The sequence below is a fragment of the Varroa jacobsoni genome, unplaced genomic scaffold (genome assembly GCF_002532875.2).
Source record: "Varroa jacobsoni isolate VJ856 unplaced genomic scaffold, vjacob_1.0 scaffold_253, whole genome shotgun sequence".
Lineage (NCBI taxonomy): Eukaryota > Metazoa > Arthropoda > Arachnida > Mesostigmata > Varroidae > Varroa > Varroa jacobsoni.
The window spans coordinates 532688-556132 of NW_019213155.1; the positions used below are offsets into that span (position 1 = coordinate 532688).

The window sequence follows — 23445 nt, forward strand, 5'->3', positions numbered from 1 at the left end:
TTTTACTGCTTCTGCCGCCTCGTTGTCATCGTCGTCTCCACCCCATCTAATCCAATTCCAGATTTAAAAGTTCACTACGGTATCCGGCTCGCGGTGTGAGACTGGTTCGCTGCATTCTTGGATAGATCGATGGATTGAAGCCAACGTACAGGTGTTGATTAACCTTCATATTTTTCCTCGGTCGAGCGGTGTATGTCTGCCTGTTTTCTCTATCAGAAATCTTTGACATTACAGCGACGACGAAATGATGAAAGCCAAGAAATCAGAAATGACGAACTGATCAGGCAAATGCACACGTATAGGCATAGACACTGCCCGATACCTAAATATGCACACACAGATGTCGTCAGAAAGGTTGTGTCCGAAACAACAACACCCGCCACACAAGAGACCCAACAGCTCCACCTATGGAATACGCAACGGTGACAACAGCAACAACATCGGTGCAAGGCAATGCGCTGAAACCAAATTCTGCTTGATAACATGTTAAATTTCTTTTCATTTGGCTGCGTCCTAGAGAGGTTGAGTGGCTCGATAGGCTAAACCAATCAACAATTAAATAGGCTTCAGGTTCCCCAAAAATAACGACAAGTGTACATAGAAGTCATTATTTTATCAGACGCCATCAAATAGTAATTGCCTCCGACAATTACGTATTACTTATACTTGCATATAGTTTAATTTTTAAGCCTTAGCCCATATATATGGATATGGAGTTAAAGATCGATTTCGTCTGTGTTGCAAAAGAGCAGACAATAAACACAGCAGCGTGTGTTCGCGAAAACGGAAAGCAACAGCTTTTCGTACGAACTTACTTACTACCGAGATGGTCCGTTCGTTACGGTGATACCTGTAAGTGTCATCTTCTCTGATAAAGGTCATTTCAGCTCAATGACTACGTAAATTAACAATGTTATTATATTTGGGGGGTCAGAGAACCCAGGAATGAGTGTCGCTTCACTCACATTAGGTCGACAGTGTCTTCTGAAGGAAGGAGGTATTGTTGGGATTGTTATCCTCGAAAATGATGATCGAACAGCAGCAGCGATCAATTGCGTACTCTGGTGTGATATGTTACAAATCTGTCTATGGACCTAAATTAGGGAACTGGAGGCAAACAACCCTTGAATTTAACAAAATAAAGAAGATTGCCAGGCTGTGCGATGGACAGTCAGTCTGCTTGAAACCATGTCTCAAGTTAACTAATCCTAATGCATGAAAGTGTCACATCCATTTTTCCTCTAGGGCTATATAAGGGACAGAGTCTATAAGAAGAAACAGTTCACGATTCAAAATGCTGCATTCGTAAAATTATTAATGAAGTTGTAAATGCCATGATACAATAACAATACTGTGAAACCGGTTGTAGGGTGCAGATTAAGCTTCTTGGGCCGAACGAACGAAGCAATGAAAACACACGTTGAAACGTTGCTTTCCCATACCGGAGCTTCAAAAGAACACGTTCAGTCCACTCTAGTCTTTCTTTTCTCTCTCTCTCCCCCTCTCTCCCAGCCTAGAGAGAGAGAGAGAGAGAGAGAGAGATAGAGACGCAGAGAGATGATATGCTTTGGATATATTTAACCTTGGAACACTGCTGAAATCTCTAACAGCACACAGTTGACTATCATGAGGCATACTACTCTTTTCCTCATTGTATCATAAATAGTTTAAAAAATAATCATATTATTTTAAGATGGAACACTTACCCTGAGCGCTAGCGCCTGCTGCTGAAGCAGCATCTGAAGCCGATCGTCCCCGAGGGCTCCCATGGACGCCTGAAATTCATCGATGAAAGAAAAAGGAGTCAACTATGGGTTTCACGAAAGGGCCTGCGCCTAATAGCATCGGCATCTCACTGCCGTAAAAAATCATACGCGCAGAGACGCACATTTGCACATATAAGCAATCATCTACATGTCAGTTGTGGTCAGCAGCTTGAAAAAAGAAACCGGCAAGCTCGCCACTCGGTGAACGCCAATGCTGAATGTTGTCAGCACGACTCAAGAGACATCTTTCCGCCGTCACCACGTGACAGCAACAAGGAAATGAAGTCGAGTCCCTCGAGAAGGCGAGGCAACGGCCCTAGTAGCGGCCGAAGGGCTACTAAGATTATCATGTCATCAGGAAGCGGGTGAAAAAGTGGAAGACGACGATGACGGCTGCGGGCCAGTTGAAACCGCAAAGGTCATCCCTTGGCCCCAGGCCTCGTCAAGCATTCACGTTTGGCCAGGCCGATAAATCCGAGGCGGTCGAAAGCCTGAAAAGAGGAATGTTCTGAGCGTCAACAAACAAGCTAAGAGGGAGCCAGGTTCCAATGCTCCCTGACTAGCCGAGAAACGGTAAAAGACTCTGCTTGAAGCACTATCAAAGTCAACATTTGCAATAAGGGACGGCAAGGAACGCTCCCCGCAGAGGGAACTAACGAATCGCTAGCAATACCCATAGGTGACAAAACTTGTCGGCCAGCTAAGAAATCAGCCGCTGGCGTTACTGCCACAGCTGTGGACCGAAAGAAGTAAGGCGAGCATCTGCTGCTGCTTTTGGTCCTGGAGTATTTGACGCAAGTGCTGAAAATTCACCACCCTACAATCAAGCGGTATTCGCTATGTGCAATTTTAACAAAAAAGTCTGTCGTTGCAAGACAGCGCCGACTGGTCGACCATGTCTACTAAATGAAAGATTGTTAGGATAATGTCAAAGCTCAAGTGCGCAGAAAGCTAGTCAGGCAATCCCGCGCGAGTGTCTAGCCCCACTCCAAGATGCGTCCGCCGCAAGCGGCGGTAACTTCATTATTTACGAGAGTGACATATTTTTGTTGGGAGATTCTCACACAAACGTACACGCCCATAAACATATATGAATATATAAAAGGATTAATGCACACCGCACATAAAGAGAAAATGAGCGAACGCTATGCTTTTAGAAGTAAGCCCGCTTGCTACCGACTCCTTTAAAGATCTCACCAGTGTCTATCGTATTCCAGACAAAGACGTTAGGTCAGTTAATTAATTTGAATGATTTATCAACTGGCTGTATTAATTAAATCCTTAGACACTTTTGTCTTAGATATGAATTTGCAAAAATTCATCGAAAGTGGCTATACTTTAATTTGGCTATCCAGTTCTCTGCCCGATTGACAAGTAACAACCCTTGCAGAAAATGTACAATGATACAAATTAACATTACCGTCTATAAGTGCAAACGCTGAGCTATCCAATAGACGTCAGGTAGCAAAAGACTGCACTTCTAGAATATGGTTGCCGGCATAGTTAGCGGCGTGGTCACAGCGGCGGCTGGTGCAGTTACGGGCGCCATTACCGCAACAATAGCTCGAATAGGCTTTTGATTCAAGCATTCAATGTGCCGATAGCGACAGTTCTTTAATCACCGATACAGTGAAATAGAGCCTCATATAGAAGCAGAAGAAGAAAGCGAAGGCGGTAGGAAGATCGGCCCTCGATGAGCAGTCGGCCATTGTTTGCTCGTACTTCGTAGTTCTTTTACTCACAGCACGGAGAACAGGTTACAATAGCGAATGCATATACGTTAGCCGACGTGAGCGCCGCTAGGAAGACGGACGTTGAATAGGTACAGCAAAACGCTCCTGATAGAGTTAACGGATGGAACGTTTACAACGGTAGAAAAGTACCACGAATAGAATACATTCTGACAGACAAACGCTCGTTCACAATAGTAAACAGTAGCTGCTAGACCGTATTATCGGCGTACGTGCCTGCGTGCTTGTCTGTGTCTATGTTCAAGCGTTGTTGAGCTCTTGTATGTGTAATGTTAATCTTGGCGAAACCTTTTTGACGTTGTCACTCTGCCGGCACAGCTGTTCCAGTTGCTATAATTGGCAACTTCGTTATTTTTATTTTCTATATTTCAATAATATTATCACTTGAGATTATAATCACGATAAGGGCTCCACTTCACGAGTAACAAAAAGCCTTTCTTCCAGAAGGTGAGTACCGACGGAGATATCGGAGGAGGGTGTGGCTTCCAGAATATTACCACTGCCTCTCGCGATTTCACTTCGCTGGTATACATCGATAAATAGTGAACACATGACGGCGGCAGCTGTGGTAGCGGCAACATCGAGCGACGCCGACGATGGCCACGGTGACGACCGAAACGTTCAATCCGCTCTTTGTTTCAATCCACAATGCAGAGAAAAAAAAGACCCGACCACAACTGATCGGGATTGATAGCGACGAGTGAAAATCAATCTTTGCGCTATTTTGTAGTTTATTACTACTGATGTTATAATAAGAGAATACTGGGAAGCGCATAGGGGTGTAAGGGATGGTACTGCCATAGAATAGCATGCTTGCAATACACAGATCCGCCAAAAGGGAAGCAATGCTTTGGAAACATAAAATTCGCGCATAAATGTTGAAAGAGCGCGCAGATTACCACGGAATACAATTTAGATACAGCGGCTGCACCTCTCCCGCTATTTTTTTTCCTGCAAATGTTCTTAGCGAGGATGTCTAGCTATCAGAGGGCTGCATTACGGGTAAATATCCAACTGTCGCTTGTGAGTCACTTCAGCGAGAGGAAAGATGTTGCTTCTATCAGTCGCCGTTATGTTAGTCGTAAGCGGCAGCAATAGTGACAATGAGTCGTGCGATAAAGGAAACAAGATTAACAACAACAATAATCGAATCCATACAATTTCTCTATACAAACATGCATTTTTATACAGCGAATTCAATGGGGCACTGCCACGTTATCGTATAGTGCGTGACGCCGCTGCGTGCCAATGCTACAAGCTGTCTATCCTTGCAGCGATAACGGCAATAGCCTTAATAATAGCAATAGTAACGATATGTAATAAGACAAGATCGGAAGCGAACTCGTGCTTTTAAAGAAAGAACGCGGCTGGCTGAACGGACCCTATTTTTCAAGCGACGTGAGATGTTCGGCTTCAATGCCACTTGCCAGCATTGTAGCCAGCCAATAGCAACTGATGCTGACGCGGCCTCCAAGCAACATCGTGTAAGTGGCAGCAGCGTTGTACGTGCACGTTCCTTCTACGGCACGATAGCGTGTTCGTGCACCGCGCGACGGTGCGCGAGTGTGTTTTTTGCTCTTGGTCAGCGAACAATATAGAAACACCAATCGAGTGACGAAAATGCGAACAATACGGAACCGGAAAAGAGCCGCTGTAACGGAAACAGTGCAGACAGACAGATAGACAAACATATCGAAATGGCAATGATGGTCGTTGCAGTAGCTACTTGACATAAAATCAACTGAAAATACAACAAACGAGAGAAACAGACCTAGCGATGAAGTTTACACGGATGACGCTTGTCAGTCGTAGAATGGTCAACCGCTAATGTGCGCTATCGCAAAGATAACGCCAAAGAGACGCGACTGCCGCGGCGGCGTCCGAGCAGTGGGCACAACAGAAATAAAAGCATAACATACAATCGAACGAGGCATGTTTATGATGCAATCTCTTGTCTCTTGTTATTTCATTGTGACTGCCGCTGTTAATGAGATCAATCGTGACGGGTACGATGTTCAAGTGCGTGCTAGTTTAAACCAGCTGAAATTGGCCTTGTTGTTTGTTACTAGTCCTGTTTGCCATGACTATTATGGTGTTAATTATGCAACATAACATTTTTGTCCAGTGACCGCCGTTGGCGCTGTGGCCTGTTCTGGTTCGCTATCGGCAACACGTATGGTTAGGCCCATCTGAACGGTGATCGACGCGTCTTAGTTGCATTCGGTCTCGTTTACACGTAGCCACGTACCTGTTAACGAGTAAACGAATCGATTAAAAGAAAATGCGAAATGCCAGTGCTGGCTGTAATACTAATAAGGTTTCGTAATCAGACGTTCCGAGGAAAATTGTTGCACTGAGCCAATCTTTAGGACTTTCATTAATAAACTTAAGTAAGTCCGCACGTTTCCGGAACCAGGGCGAATAAGCTGTTTGCCCTGCATACCATTTGGGGCCCGAAACACGAAACATTTGGGGCCCGAAAGAGAATGCCAGAGAAGAAAAGAGAGTGCTGCTATACCTCTTGATAGCTGAAAAGACAATTTTTCCCCTTTGAAACAATCAACCTTTTCAGACAGACCCATGTGATCGAACGGCTGATCAGCTCAGCTAACTATAGAGACTGCTGAGCATCACTCTATAGGTAATTGGCATCTGATTCATTCCTATACTATTCAAAATTGGTCTTTCTCAACGCAAATTATAAGTTTATTCTTTTTGTTCTATCTGTTCTGAGAGCTATGTTGTCGATCGTCCGTCGGTAATGTCGCAGGCCTACAGGCCGGAGGCTTACGATGCATATTTAGGCGCACGTAACTAGCGACAAAGCGAGCAAAAGCCCCGCTGTATGCCTACAATGAAGAGTATCGGCTTCTGCCGTAGCGTGATAACCGAACTATATAATATATGGATATTAATTAAAGAACAATTATGTTGTTGGAAAGAATAAAACAGCCGATTTCTGACAGCTTATCAGAAGGGAACGACATGGTTCGTATTCGTTGCATTAGAAGCTACTCGATACTATAGCTGAGCAATCTTTCAATGTTCAAATCGAACGCTGCCTCCATCCGGAACAAGAAGTTAGCAACTATAAATACATCGTTAATGAATCTCTAGTAAAAGGCTCAACTTTTCCGTAGGGCAAGTTTTTAGAATATAAGTAGGTGTGTGCGTCAGTGTTCCGTATTTCTACTTCACTTCCAAATACTTGAGTCACCAATCCGAAGGGAACCAGCCATAGAGGTACCGGAATAAGGAAAAATCGCTTAAGAATCTCGCTGCTAAACCGAAAAAAAATATTATATAACAAATGGGCGGCGAGTGAGCGGAAAAGATCGATGAAGAAGGACGAACGTAAGATCAAGCCAGCGAATTCAAACATAGCAGACGATGCGGCTCCGTCATTTCATTCGATAACGGAGAAGAAGTAACCCCGATCGAGGCACCCCTGCTGAAACACGAATCGAAACGTGGAAATATAACGAGCAGATGAGAGCAAAGTAGAAAAAAAAAAAAAGAAAGGAAGAACAGAAGAGAAGCAGCGAGCACATGCACAGAATGATGTGAAAATGTATTGTATATCGCATACAAAATACATACCGACTTGATATGTTTTTCTGGTGAGTTCTGTTTAAATCACACTAATATCAATCTAACCCTGTTTGCTACCGATACCCTCGCTATCTGACTGATTGTGCGACTTGTCGGCTCCATGCCGCTTATCTGCCTGAGGACGCGTTCCGTGGCAAGTTCTTTCCTAAAGATGTATCTCTGATTAATATCCTGAGCATTACTCTCAAATCGCATCTATTTGGCATTTTTATATATGCCACTTTCGACCCCAAGGTTCACCGGTACCGACCAATTTCGATTTGAATTTTTTTTCCTAATCTATTGTCAAAGGACAAAAGATAATCGTGTTATAAAATCGATGAGTACGAGGCGATCTGTTTCCCCTAAAACTCAGAGCTTGGACTTGATATGCTTGTTGGCCTAGGCCATTGTTAATACGGCACTGCCATCTCGCCGGACAGCACACGTCTATAGGTGACGTGGAGAGCCGATCCGTCGATGTCGTCCGACAGCCAACTGTATCAGTGGGCTATTTTAAACGTCCTAGTTTACATGATGTATTTTTATGTTTAGCTTATGTTTTACTTGTTATGACTTTTTTCCATAGAACAACAAGTTCTCTCCCAGCTTTACGACAATGTGAACGACTTTTCGTTGATTTAACGGACAATACTCGATAAGGGACGCATGATCGAGTGTGCGGTTTCGTCCTATCTTCTGTAGTTCTCATGCTGTGGTACGATTCGCAGCACTAGTCTCCGCGCCGCTCATCTGACCAGCTCATACTTTGTGATATCACACGATAGGCACCAGTCACTGTGTGACAGCGGCGACGACAATGGAGGGGCAGTCGCTGCGTTGACGTCGGACTCGTCTAGCCTAAGACGTTTGCTATATGGTGACGGCTATGATATAGACAAAGTAACTATTCGGCTATCTCGTTGGTTATGATTTGCTTCATAGAACTGTGTATGCTGTTGTGTCTCGGTGGGCATACGGACGCTAATAGAATATGTAGCAATCGATCGCCTATGTAGCTATAATTTACTTGAATAAAAAAATAGGTCATGTACATTTGGCCCCCGGCATTAATTTAACAGGAGGACAACTAAACTTAGCGCGTTCCGGTCGGATCGTATCGAAATACATCGAGATTATCTATACCAATAACGGAAAGTTATGGACTCTGAGCCATAAAAGAAGATGAATATTCCAACACTAGCTATTGAGTATTAAAATTTCAAAGAGAGATGGCTTACATAGTAGACTATAAATGTCAGCATCTATGTTGTGGGCCATAGGACGCAGCAGATCCAGATACGTGGAACCCAAAGTGTCGGTCAGCTGATATCAAAGGCTAGGACTCGAGGAGCTTTTTTTTTCCTATCAACAGAAGATCATAATCGCAGCAGCACTATTATACAATGAAATCGACTATTCAATCTTTCAAATCTAGAAGTTTATCAGAAGAATAGCAAAATAATTAATGATTATGGTCAGAACAGATTATTCTAGGCGGACTCGAAGACTCGTTCTAACTTCTCCGTAAACCAATTAACCTGCTTATATGGTAACATTTATATATAAGTGTAATTAATTTAATAACAATAATGCTTTAATTATCGAATATTTGCATCCCTTCTTTTTACATAAGTATCATCGATTTTTTTTGAAAATGATTGCCAAAGTAAAAAAAAAACTGTCCTGTAAGCCGAGCGAACGTTCGGATCGTTGGTCGTTGAAGTTTTTTTATACGTATTTTTTCCTCGCTTTGATTATACAATTCCCTATAACTGGGGTATTAGTGTGTCGACGTGGAACGTGCATGGGCTTATTTTGAGGACCTGTATTGTGCATTATGATAGTAAAAGAAAAACATAAAAAAATACGTGTGCTTAATTATTATGATCGTTATAGAGTGTCAATAACACCTGTTTAATTATTTGCTTCACGGCTATTGATAGGGTACGCTAAAAATGCACGGAGTGATGACTTGATAGCCAATGAACGGAGGTTTGAACATCGACAGACGTCTAGGGATACATTAATCTTATAAGTGATATATTTCCGATGATGGTCACGACGGGACTCGGAAGATCATATTAGGATCGAGTAAAGAAGACGCGAATCGTAAATACTCAGTAGTGTTATTCCTGGGAAGTTCACTTGTCTGTCTCGTCGTTTGTCCACTTATCTGTATATAGTATCCGTCTGTCTTTTGGCTTCGCGATGTTAGTGGGCTCGGGAAGACGAACGCACACAATATTTGCGACATTTTCATTGTTAAATATCGCTAAGAACGTGTCCGTCTTAGAAAATAAGACAGCAGCTGCAGTCGCAGTAGCTTCAGTAACATCGATTGTCCATCCCGTTATATCCCGCCAAGATGCGCAGTTCCTCAGCCCTCGTGTGACTTGCTCGTTCCTCTTTATTTTACCATAGTCTCCCAAACTGTGCATCCCATGAATGATGAATATATATGCATCTTATTATTATTATATTCGTATAATAGACATCAAAATCACCATGGTAGTGATAATACTGATAGCGATAATAACGTTGACGCCGGAAGGCCGTGCAGCGTAATTATCTCAAAATCTGGGAGGTGGTTCAGTGGTTCATAAAATCGAACGCCTCAGTCTCTCGGATATTTTCACGGTAGGGACAAAAACCGAGGCTTGCTTTAAGGCTGAGTGCCAACGTGCTTGTTAACGGTTTTTGAACGGCGGCTGAAGGTGTAAAACCGGAACCGTTTAGGTCAACCTAGCATACTAGTACTAATATGTGCGATGGTGATGAGGACTTACATTATTCTCAAGCGATCTGGAGCTCGTGCGATCAGTCGATGCTGCTTTTTGCCCTTTGCAGGCCCTGATAGCGAGTCTCGGGCGGAATCAGGGCCTGTTTAAAAATGGTTTTTGACGCTGACTGAGGCCAATAGCAGTGACAGCAGGAACAGCAAAATGACCAAAAGTGAACCAAGGACGAAAGGGCGCCCACTACATCTGATTTAATTGGGTATATGTGTGACTCATTGTCATAGAATCCTCAACCATAGGCAGATCAGCCCTTATTATCGGCAAAAGATAGGGCCTAATATTTTTTTACATTTGAATAATCAGCCGAGACGATGGCGCCAGCGTCGTCGTAAACGATGATCGAATGCTACGATGTGACGAACGACCTATTGCCGCTGGTGGCGCTGCTGACGTCGCTGTTCGTGCCAAATTTAAGAAAGTGAAAAAATGTCAACTCTAATCGACAGATCTGACGTTACTTGTAGTGGCGGCGGCGGCGGCGGCGGCGGCGGCGGCGGCGGCGGCGGCGGCGGCGATGGTGATGACAGTTTCTTTTTCAAATCGTGCTGGATTATTCTCAACGAGACGGTCGAAGTGCGTTGTCGCTATTTTCTTCTTATTTGCTCGGCATCTTCATCTTCTCCTGTTTCATTCTCTTCTAATAAATCTTTTAAAACGTCAAAGTGGTTGTGGTTTTCGGCGAGCGGCAGCGCTGGTGCTGGCCGCCAGCCGCTGCTACTAAGCATTCGTAGGGAAATAGGTAGCGTTGCTGTTTATGGAGCTGCACGCGGTGTCATATAGGCCACTAAAGATGGCGACGACGAAAGCAACATGAGAGAATAATAGAAGAAGCGTCACCCAGGTACCGAATTGTCTTTCAATTCTATTCGCCAGTCGATGGTCTTCGACAACTATTGTGGCTTGCTCACGACTGATGCTGATGAAGCTCGTGTTCTCCGATCCTCGCGGTCCCTTGTCGCTCTTCTCTCCCAACTCACTGAATGCGACTTTGTCGCCCGAGGAGCGCAGTTGTGCGCTGTTGCATTGTTCGTGCATACTCCTCTCTCTCCTGACGAAAAAGAATACGCTTGGCCGCCGCCTCACGCGTCTTGGCAACAAATGCCATCAGATCGACGACGATATAAGATGCATCGAGCAGATATGGTAGATCAAGCGTAGTCTCCGCTGCTTCTTTCCGCTGTCGTTGTTGTTGTTGCCGCTGCTAAAGATTGGAAGCGTCATCGTTGGCGCCTTCCAACAGAACGAACGCCTTGTCAATCAGCAGCACCACCTTTCGTCGTTTGGCGAAGAGGACGAAAACGGTGCGTACGCTGACACCGTACCCAGTACAGCGTAGAGATGTTCTACTATTGTTTATTTTTTTGCTATTTCTATTATAGTGTACATATTCGCCTATGATAATAGACACTGCCAAACTTGTCTTGTTTGTCAAATTGAAACAGAAAGTCAACAATATTGTAAAAACACTTCTTTTTAGGAAATTTCTATTATTTATATTCCTAACATAGTTTCGTAGTAGAGACCGCGAAAGCGCGACGTACGTCGCCTAAAATCAATATTACACGACCACGATTTCTCTCTTAATCATTTTCCATTTAATGTCAACAATCCTTTCGTGCACGGCGTAATTCAGCATCAGCAGACGCTGGAACATGCTTACAGCCTGAGAACAATGGCTACCTTCCTATAATTTACTCATGCGCAGTTCTTGGGAGACTATTAGACCCAGCTAAACTATCACACCCATTAGCACCTGTTGTTTATCTAGAAACACTACATCTACGACCTCAGTTCATTTGCAGTTCGGTTTCGTACAACCCTTTATGTACCTTTTCTCCGCTAGGTCCTTGCTGTCAGTGTTCAACGTCGGGGGCGGTGTGGCAGGAAATGTGTGTTGCTATGGGAACAGTCAACGCGTGGCCATGGATAATTGAAGGTTGGAAAATGATTGCTATGGCATATCATTGCCATGCCATTTCATTGGTGTATTAGAGAAGAAGCCCAGATAAGTCCAGCAAGACCTGAACTGGAGAGTTAACAATCGATAGATTAGACAGGTAGATAGAAAGAAGGAAACATAGCATAATGTACCTCACCTGAGAGCAGACGTTCCGTAACGAAAGCCTGCGTTCATCGTGTTTTAACGGAAAGCTGAAATGGGCCTACTTACGTCGCAAGCCCTTTTTGGATGACCACCGTGGTTGTACCTCGCGGTTCAAATTCGAGGTAGTTCAATATACAGTGAACAGAAGCTGAGAGTCAGTCGCGAGTTGGAAAACTTTTATCTAATTCCTAGCGTCCAGGCAATTATGGCAGGTCCCGTTCGTATAAAAGATTAGCGGCACAACGAAAGGAAAGTTGAAAAAGAAACAAAAATAACAGTAAAAAATAATGTAATTACTAGAGAAACAAGCGGGACCGTGTGTAAATCGTACCTTCTAATTATGCATACCATTGTATTCTGTATTATATATATTAACTCGGATTGCCCAAGGCAATCCGCAAAGAGTTGCGAGCATAGATTACTCGAATGTTCATTTTTCGCTCTATCTGTTCTCCTTTGAAAACATGTATCTGTGTGTGTATGTATGGGTACGAGATATCGGCATCGTTCTGCTGCCTTGTAACTGTTTTATACGTTGTTTTTTATCAGCGAGTGACGTGAATCTCTGAGCACGACCCAGTCACTTTCGTTCAGTCGCTCCCGCAGTTTATCTATATCCTCTCTATTATCGTTACTCTGCTTTTGTTTGTTTCGTTTAGTTACCGCAATAGCCTTTTAGTGAGTTAACGAGTAATAAATATCCTGCAAAGTAAATAAACGTAACAATATTTGTTCCATTTGTTCAAGTTGCCTGTTTAATTTAGCCTATTTTGTACAGCCAGGCCTAAGCATCGCATTACCCGAAGGAATATCTACGCAAACCTGCGATACGTTCTTAATAAGTTTATGCCATCATAATGGAATCCAACGATTTAGGAGTCTCACAATTTAGATTACTCAGCCATATTTGCTGGGCAAAAAAAGTCAAGCTACGGAAATCGTACAGAATGAAAAAGTAATCATGGAAAGCAGTGATTTGATTGACAATTAAATCGCTCGCCATACACCCTGATAGAAATTGTCAAATAAACGAGGTCTCATTATAATTTTAGTGGAATTAGTATGCCTATTAACTGACAGGCATAGAACGGACGCTATTGGCGTTGATGTCAAACTACTGTTTTCGTAACGGTATTATGAATGCTAAATACTTAGCCCATTTTGTGCATTTGTCCACTATTTTTCGAACTGAACCAAAATGGTCACTCATTTTTGTATGACTGTTGGGCCTGTCTAAAGCTAAATGTCTACATGATCAGTTAACGCAAAGGCTGGCCGGCCGGCCGGCTGGCCGGCCGGCCCGCGTCACTCACTCACTCACCATCTGCTGTCGTAGAGTGTGGAGTTGGTGTAGCATCTCCGCAAGTTTACGCTGTTTATCGACCTCATCCTCTCGCCCAAGGGCAGCCGTTAAAGAGGCTTTCCTGTAACCATACAAAATTGGTATTAATGCGTTACAATATGACCCAGATATGCGTTCTGAATCGGCCGTTCCTCTTCGTCAAATCGTCGAAGAAATGTGTCGTCCTCAATTCGTAATTTCTCCCACAAAAGAAGCTGTTGCTTTATTGCAACCGGGAACGAATTGCACTCATTTATAAGCTATGACAAGACGAACTCTGCAGTGCAGAAGAAACGTTCCAGTGGGGTAGTAGCATTTAAATTTGGTTCACAGTGAGAAGCTAACTTTCCGCCATTGCGGGCACGTTCATTGAACGTCACCCCCATCCAGCTACGCAGCAGCAGCAGCAGCTATTGCGAAACAGTATTCGTCCTGTTTTAGTTTCCCTTGAAATGGCTGAACGTTTCCCGCTTTATTTCCTAAAAAATGTAAGCTTCAAATAATTATTCTGTACAAGGATGGTAGGAATAATCACGTGCCGCTCCAAATGAAGCAAACATTCAAGCATCATCATCTTCGCCACGAACGTCAGCGGCACCGCGAGTAATATCATTATGGTAAGCATATATATATACGGGCAAACGATGCTGAATTCCGACCGCAGTTTACTGTGTCTGTGTTTACGCCAGCTTCCGAGGCGACAAGAATTCAAAGCTACCCGCCCAGCTGCTGATGGTGCAGCTGTAGTTAGCTGCTGCTCCTCCTGCCGATTTTGGCGTTGGGCTCAATTGGTTGGCTGGTTTGCTTTATGTCGATAGCGCCACTGCTACCGCCGCTGTCGTCTCTACCGTTTCCATTACGAAGAAAAATCTGCCGTTCTTGTCGGCTGACTGGAATTCCGCTATGTACGTGTATCTATGTCGTCGTCGTAGTAATGTCAGCCAAATCAGCCAAGGAGAAGTGTTGCGTAGCAGCGGTTGCTAAGAGAAAGGTGGCAACCCGCCCTGTTTCAACACATCAACCGGGTCTGTGTTTACGTATTGACTATATCCAGTAGTAGAATATCGGTCAAATCACAACCAGACACTAATGTAACAGATGCAGCACTGGCGTTAGTCAAGAACAATAGAACCACAAGTGCACCACCTAAGAAACCGTCCGTACCACGCCAATAGACACGGACAAAGATGACGACATTTAATGCCGCAGCCGTAGCTGTTCATATGAATCAGTCGAAGATGTTCGGCTAGACCCGGTGTGGCCGTCAAGACTTTCGCCGATTTCATATGGTTTGTCTGAGACCTATCTTGCCTAACGTACCTTGCCTAAATGGGCCTTTTCGTCGAGACTCGAGTCGGCTCTCGGCCAACGCCTCAGCAGCGTGGACCTTCATCGATTGCGCTGACCACCGACGCACATCCAATTGTCCATTGTCGTAGCAAATCCATTAGCGGCAATACGTTTAACGATCGCCAGAGAAAAATTAACAAGATTAACGTGAATTCACGCAGCCAACAGAGAAAAAAGATTAGCAAGATGAACTAGTCGCTTCTAGAAACCTGCTTCAGGCGACACCCAAAGCAACAAAAATGGCGATAGAAATGATGACTTTGTCGCTGCATAATAGGGCTCTTAGTTTTCAACAAGGAAGATTATGTATGTTTTTTGTTACGTTTCGACCCAGAGTTCGTTGCTATCCGTTTGATCTGCGTGAAAATCGAGTACGTAACGTCGATTCGGAAATAAACGCATCTCGGAACAGCGATGGCAAGCACTCAACGGACCTTGATTGTACGCCTTATCGCAAAACGAACCCCGGTGAGGCTAATGGAACGAACGTTTGATTCCTTTAACTGGGAGCAGATTTTGCCTTTACGTTTTGACGTAAACCAAGCATTCGGTCACTTGTGACAATCAATACAATGAGATCCCCTTGCCGTGGCAACGTAATCTTTCCTTCAGCATATACGCACGCATGTGTAACCTATATCGACTGACGATGTATATATATCATATGTAGCTTGTATCATCAGCGTTAGCAAATGCAGCCGATTTTTTTATTTTCGTAAACGTTGCTACGATGTACGTTTATCTAAAAGAAGTACTTTTCGTTAAATATTAGACAACGATCTCATCATGAAGTGACCAGGCGTCATCCAATGACAGGGAAACATTGAGGAAGCCCACTGTCCGCAAATGTCAGGATGATGAGGGGTTATAGTCTTCATTAATTTGTTCTACCTAACAGACGACCAACTAATAACAGCTCGTAACAGAAAGAATAGCAATAGCTACATGATGATGGCGAGACGAAAAATACATCGTTGGGATCGTAGCAGCACCAGTGGTGAGGTAAATTACAAAATGTAAATATTGATATACTCCGTCTAACGGCAGTAGGAATTGCAACGCTGAGGTGCGTACGTCATCTGGCGGATCTTCAGCATGTCCTCTGCATGTATGCCTATTTTAGTTCTCTGTGCCTGCTTTTGTTGCTCGTATCTGTCGTCAGCTGATACTATGTTCATTGGTTTGTTGACCAAAGTGGCTTCTGCACTTAACGCTGCGAACGTCGACGGTAGAATTTTGTCGGGACATGATTTTGTGCTGTTTTTGCTGTTGTCGTAGTGTAGTAACATATGCTTCCAATGAAATAACAAATCGTGGTCAAAAAAAAGATAACGGAAACATAGAAGAAATATTAATAAGGTCTAATTTATTTCTTGCTTTGTCGTAATGTCTGCGCTTGCGTTGCCTTCGATATATTTCTTCCTCGCCAGCCTAACTTCTCCTTCCATCGAAAATTCGTCGCACAATATAGATTATAAGCCAATGACGGCAAAACTCTTCCCGAGACTAAAAATAGAAATCTCATTTAATCTTTAGTACCCTCGTGTTTTGTGCTTTTTCTTGGCGGACGGAAACTCTATCATGCGCTTTATTGGCACGGTCGGTTTTTTGTGCCTGCTTTTCAATTGCAACTTGTCAGATAAGTTGTTCGATGTTACTAGCCACTGATACACATAGAATCACTAATCAAGAACATATACTATACGACATAGAACACGTAACAAAGGTGGCTGTATTAACAAGATTGCTGGACAACAGGCCGCTGAAGATAGCTCGAAAAGGCCTATTCTTTCTACTGAACGAAAACTATCAAGACACACAGACCGTACAACAAAAACATTGGACATTGAATTTTTTTGTCCAGTTTGTGCATACCATATCCCCTTTGTAATGGCCAGGTAATTCGATGAGACAAATATAAGAACACAAACGCACGTAAACAGAAAAGACACTGCGCACACTCACGCAGTTCAGATGAGTAACCTGCACATCCGTGCAGACGCATATACAGACGTTACAGCACATCTATAACCATCACCGTCTAGTAGAAGAAATGGTCTTCCAAAGGTGTCTATGTGTTACGCGAAGATGGTCATCTCGGTAAATTTTTTCGCAATTGAAGAATGAAATATTTCTTAAGACGAACGCCATCTGATCATGCCTACAGGAGAAATAGCGACGACGATTCGTGAGGTAACCATTGCGATGCTACAAATGTATATATATACATACGTGTACAGCTAAGTACCGATGTGCAGAACAGTATGTTTCATATAAGAGACCCTGATAGACATATCAGGGATAATTGTTGTGACAAACAGCGAGATAATAGTAATAAGAATATATGTTTGCATTATTATATATATGTGTATATTTCCACGCATTTGTTTATTATGGTCGTATGATGGCGAGAGTTTATAGTTCTCTCATCTCGTTTCAATGAAAATGTTTTTTTTGGAAAAGATTCCGGCTTGAGCGTTACTCGTTGTTTCCCTGCCTTGAAAGGACAAGGTAAATGTCTCTTGCTTAATTTCCCGTAGCACCCTTCTTCAGGTTGACGAAAGGCTGAATTCCTATGAACGAATATTGGTGAGGTATCTGTCACTGACCATATTTTGTTTTTATTTAGAGCAGTTACGAACTAAACAGGAGTATTAATATTACTTTCTTTAATTTGCCAAACACACACGCATTCAGAGCGAACGAAAAATCGTAGATGCCAGTGCTAATTACTACTGTAATGGTAATGCTTTTCTGGTTTACGCTTTCCCCTATCTTTTCCATCTTCCTCTTTGCAAACTGAGAGGAAGAGCGCTCTGTGAAAGAGCGAGATGAAAACAAAAACAACGGCGAGTTATCTCACGGTCACATGGCTGGCGCATGCCGGTCAGGTCTCGGGCTCTCCTTCGATTGCCTTAGCTTGCATGCTGGCTTTATAACAATGCTCTACCGAATGCCGCTTCCTTCAGTATCACACTACCGTTACGACAACTCTGGTGAAGCAGCTTTTCGACGCTGACTGTCCACCACCGGTCGTAACGAACGGTGGAACTGTCATCGGTCATTCGGGATGGGGGGACAGATCTCTGCGCGATGCAGAAACCTCAGTATAAGCAGTAAGAAGAAATTGTCGTTTGCTAGCTTCTGAAGGTAAGCATGGTTCAGTCATCTGGCTAGTTACCAGCAACAGGGCATTCCTATCGTTTGCGTAGCTCGTTATGTCCGCTGCTGGCATCTGTTTTGTACATGTCGGTGCTACAGCCGCCGCTCTAGGTCGGCAACAGATCACTGGCCGACCATGTGTTCGCTCGCCTGCGGGTATCCACCTGTCCAATACGTCGTAAGCTGTTGCACTATTGCACCGCAACAGGCACAACAAAATGCGTGACCTTAGATCAGCACCTTCTGCCGACGTTTATCAAAAAATGTCCAACGCCTGTCATCGCGAAAGCATTGTACACGTAGGTACACATCTATGGCTCTTGGCAACGATAATAATGGCATCCATGGTTTGACCGTACTGCCAACGGTTAATTGCCACCTGCCCAACAGATCAGAATCGACAGATACCTCGACGAACCAAATTCAACAATGAATGCTGAATTACGTGTTCCTTTTGATTCCGTAAGCTTGTGACTCGAAGCATAACGCGGTATAGAGTTAGTCGCGCAGAGAACGCAAGCCGGCGACCCAGCCGCCGCTGCACTCATTCTGCCTTATTTTACGTTAATTAATAGAGTCCTTTTCGTCCATTAACGACAACCGTGTTTTTGTCTTTCATCTTCGTTTCAAAATTTCCTCTTCTTCCTCTTCTTCTTCTTCTTCTTCGAACATGCTGCTGCGTAGAGCCTGTTCTAGATTAGAAGCAAAGGATAAAATATGAAGCTAAACGACGTGCCGCTCGAAACCAACGTTGGCCACCATTCAAGAACAAGCCATAAACATAGCAACAGCAACCGGCATAATTGTGTTTGTCATTTTTCAGGTACGCTTAGTCCAAAATAGCAGATACAAGAAGTATGCAGGTCATGCAGAATAGGTGCTGTTCCCTTTTGAGAACTACTATGTACAGCCGCATTCTCCTATCCTGAGACAGAATCAGGGAATGACATAAACTGAAGAACTAGAAAGAGCATCATAAAAAAAGCCAGCCACACTGAAATACGTCTTCAATAAGAGATAGAGAGACACACACATTTCTTTTTCAGTAAAGGAGGAACACCAAGGGGCAACGGTCGATAGGTGATCTTCAGTACCAGAGCGGCATATTATGTTAACTAGCTTTTTGCGCTAATATTGCATCTTGGTCCCATATGATATTTTTTATGGACGGTTTTGCTATTTTGTCTATTACCAATTACCTATGCCCTGTCTAGGAGCGCCAGCCATAGCATGATGAAGTGGCATCTTCTGTCATGACTGTATGCATAAATGGGCATCGGTGCTTCCCTCAGTCACTACATGTTTTTTTACATAGGTACATATCTATGAATGCATTAGCATCTTTTGTTCTTCAAAGGGCCGCGTCACCTGCAACCGCAGCAATAAGAGTAGAATATACACCTTATCAGGTTGTCGGTGCTACCGACACTGTCGTCGTTAGCCAATAGCGGTGGGGCGGATCAAACAACGTCGCAACGCATCAGGTTTTTCTCATCCATGCGCCTTTCGCAATTTGCGAGCCTGCGTGAGCTTCACTCCGTCGTCATTTGTCGCTGCCGTATCCGCCGACGGCGACTTGACATCATCGACTGTTATTTTCTTGGCAACCCTACCTTAGTGATGACGGATGTCGAACTGTAACAAACGAAAGGAGTGGGGATTGATGCTCGTGACCATCGTCGTCGTCGTCGTACTGTTGATCAATCGAACGACATAATGGCAATGAGTGGCAAGCTTCTGGGACGAACTGACCGTCGCCCGCGTCTCGTATACTCGCTTTCCTAAGAAGGGGCCACGCAAATGGCAACAAGCAGTCTTTCTGCACACTAACTAAGTGCAGCAGCATAATCAGTTACGACTGAGAAACAGCGTTTATGTCGGCTCATCAATGAAAACAATACTAGATCGTCGTTCAGACGCAGCACCGCTGTCATCATCATTATATTCTACTGCTCTGTTCTATTGTGTGTTGGTTGGTAATTTCCTTATCTTCCCGCCCAACATCCACACTGTATCATCTGCCAACTGTCCTTTCGTATGGGGTGCTGCGATGACATCACGCTACCGCCGCTGCCAGCCAGCGGTTTACTGAAGGGATCAGCGGGAGTTATCATCTAAAGATAGCCGGCGCACAATAACAGCAGCAACAAAAGCTGTAATAAGAAAAACAGCCATGACGAAACCGAAATGCTGTCGGTTGTTATAGACAGCAAATCGTACTATTATAGTGGCTGCCAACCAGCGTCGACGTAGCTGCTGGTTTTTGCCAACGGACTGCTGCTGTTACGGGGAGCGATGTGACTCGGCGGCGGCGGCGGCTGCTGCTGTCGTCGCCGCCACGCCAACGGCTGCGGTCGCAGCCGCTATTGTGGTCGTGGTCTGGGTGATGGTCCCTCCCTTTTCCACGCCGGGGCCTGCTTACTTAGCTGCATTAGTAGCAGCATCTGTAATGGTCTCGAAAACGATTGACCATCGAGTGCCACAGACATCACTGGCTGACATAGAAGTACACGAAAACCCAGCTGGTCATGATAGTGGTTCGGCTGCTGGCCACCGGATTTCTTGGCCTATCTTGCAGTGAAGGAAAAAGAAGGCGACAGCGGCATTGGCCAAACAAGTCCACGACAGGAAGCTTTCTTTTTCCTTTTTGCCCCCTTTTACTCCCGTCTCGGTAAAGTCCTCCGGACGCACCATCTCCATCGCTAAATGCAGCTGGATCAGTTGCCTTCGTCGCTGCCACATGACCTGTGCGTCTGTGCCACATGACGCGGGCGTGAGTGTATTCTTGGCTATCTAGCGGGCGGGCCGCTGGCCCTGTTATTCTTGAGATCTGTCCCGCTGCCGCCTAAGTCGACGTCCTCCTAAACAGTAATGTTCGATGTTGTGGTCCTGCTGGCTTATGTTTTATGACAAGAAAGTGTCTTTCTTGACACAAAATAACACACGGATAGGGAGAAAAAGACGCCGCAATGCTACTAGTAGAAGTAAAAGGCAACGGTGGACGATGCAAACATCACTGCCACTGTCATCATGTCACCACGCCCCATTCCTCCTTGTCGTTCTCCTCCCGTCCATAGATTGCAAATGTCGATGCATGAGCTTGGCTGCGCTGCGTGGCGTCGGCGTTCTGTGGTGAGAATGAAGCGATCCCTTCGATGAAGTATGATATTTCGGGTTGCTGATTTCAACTGAGCTTTGCTGTCGCGCGGCGGCGAGTAGCGCACGTAGCACAACTACTAATAGAAGATAATAAATTATCGTAGACAGTTATAACGAAAGTCTTTCGCCGCAGACCTGCTCGATGATGGGCAGGTTATACATGCGCACAATCTGATGAATATTTGCCGCATCTAGGTATTGCGGACAGAAGCGAGCTTCCAGATTGTTGTTCAGTGCTGGTCAAACCCGGTCTGGCTCGAGAGGATGCTGAACGATTTAGAGTAAGACTGAAGCACGGGTGGCTTACGCCAATGCGCCTTTCTGCTGGTAAAACGTTTTCGAGATTGTTAGTTTTACATTGCTATGGCCGATTGCTAGACGCCGGTTCGTTACAAGAGGTATTAAGGCGGCCCATTGTGGTCGTCGGGCCTAGCAGGCGTTGGCGAAGTAATATGTGCTACACTCTTGAAGGCAAACACTCAGTATCTTTTGCCCGTACCCATATTTCTTCCTCAACAGTGTAGTAGATGGTGGTCTCAGTGACCAATGGCCTATCGGTTTTCGGATTTTTCCTCTGAAGCTTCCAATTCTTTCGTTCATCAACGAGCTGGCTCACTAGCAGCAAAGAGACTTAGACAAAAGCATACCAACGTAACCTAACCTCAATTACTGGCATCATAGGACTCGTCGATCAGTAGCAAAAATAACATTCCTCTGACACTCCCCTCTACTTTCGCTAAGGATATCGATGCACCATGCAGGTAAAGACGGTAACCTCGCAGAGCGATGGCGCACTCTGACCGTCGTCAAAATAGTGGCTCATTGAAACTATAATAGAATTCTAAAGAATAATCAGTGATCTATCAAATAGATGGAAATTGTTATACGAGTAGTAAGCCGAATTGATTCGTTCAATAGCCACAAATCTTTCTAGTGTTTGGTAAACTTTTCTGAGGTTTGTGCTTGTTTTTTTCAGCTGAATGAGAGGAAAAGGTGAAGCATGATTTTATGCCGGACCCCGATCATAAATCAAACTACCTGTCATGGTCAACAGTAGCAACCATAAGACTTGTGCGCAATACAGATTGTTTCAGTAAGGTAGCGTCAAATTGAGTGGGCATGCTAGAAGATCGTCTGCTCGGTGTTTTAATGATTATTGTTTCTTGTCAGCTAAGAATCCGATATTTCGACGTCAGCCCGCATTTATCCAGTCAAATTGCTGTCGTTATTAATAGATTTGGTTAACGGAAGCCGACCTCAGAATTGGAGTTCTTCGATCTGGCCCAATTCAGAAGTGATAGACGACCTATATCTTCGTTACGCTAACGCAAATATCAATTGCACTGATGTTGTGCAATTAAAACGCCATAATGGGTTCCTTTTAATTTTTTTTTCCTTTTATATGGCCGAAATTGTTCTTTTAAAGCCGGACGAAGATGTGGCCCGCCAGAACCAGCGGCCTACGTGTTTGCTTACTGAACTTGCGGAGAGGTAAGGGTTCTAGTTCGCAACGGCGTAAACAGGTACCAGGATTAGCCAGCCACTTGAAGCAGCGGTTGACGGCATTGCCGGACGTAGAATTTAGAACATATAGTTAAGTATCATTGCGAGATACGTGTGTGCTTGAAGTACGACGCATATCGATTAGTGGCCAAGCCAATATGCACATACCCATTCTCAGCAAGGTAGCCAGCGACGGAACGATATTTTACGGCATTACGGCCACAGAACGAAACCTTGCTGCATAAGGGTGAATACCTTATGTTGTTATAGCCTTATGTTGAACTTGTAGAAAAGAACAAAAACGTTCGACGAGCAATCGTTAGATGTATTGCTAGAGTTTTGCCTGGTTCAGGTACTGTTATTATCCAGTTCATCAAGTTCTTACTATGTCGCCATAGCTTTTGTGTACCGAATATGCATCTGAAGTGATGCGATACAGCCTTGTTACATGCCGATTCAGCAAAGCCAATTTCCTTCCTTGCCTGTTCCTCTTAAACCTCAGTAAATGCAATGCAATTACTCGTCGCTAGTGCTTTTGTCATCGTTTGCTTTTCTGTAGACTGACATTTTGCACCACGAGATCCATAAAAGCTGCACCACTTCGCAATAGAAAAAGACCTACGAGTCATCTTTTGCGGCGACACATTTGGCCAGTGGCTAGTGAGTTCCTCATTATCTTGTGCTCCTTGTGCGATTTCATGATAATTGCACGTAATCGTAACGTGTTAATGACGACGATACGCACTCGGCACCGATCGACACATCCCCATATACACGCGCATCCTCATAGCAACAGCATCGGCAATCGTTGAACTACAACTGCTTTTCCTGTTATCAGCGATATGAAGTAGATACGATGATCTACTGTCGTAGTAGTAGATGACCAGCAATACCTGTGCCCGGTACTTCCATAGAT

General features: G+C 44.2%; 1 protein-coding gene across 1 annotated transcript in view; it reads right to left on the minus strand.

Annotated features, from left to right (window-relative positions):
* The window catches only part of LOC111258645 (uncharacterized), a 106157-nt gene that overhangs the window by 18494 nt on the left and 64218 nt on the right, over positions 1-23445 (minus strand). The window contains exons 4-5 of the mRNA XM_022830079.2: positions 13335-13437; positions 1707-1775 (exon numbers count right to left, since the gene is read on the minus strand). Coding sequence (XP_022685814.1) covers positions 1707-1775; positions 13335-13437 — 172 coding nt within the window. The remainder of the gene's footprint in view (positions 1-1706; positions 1776-13334; positions 13438-23445) is intronic.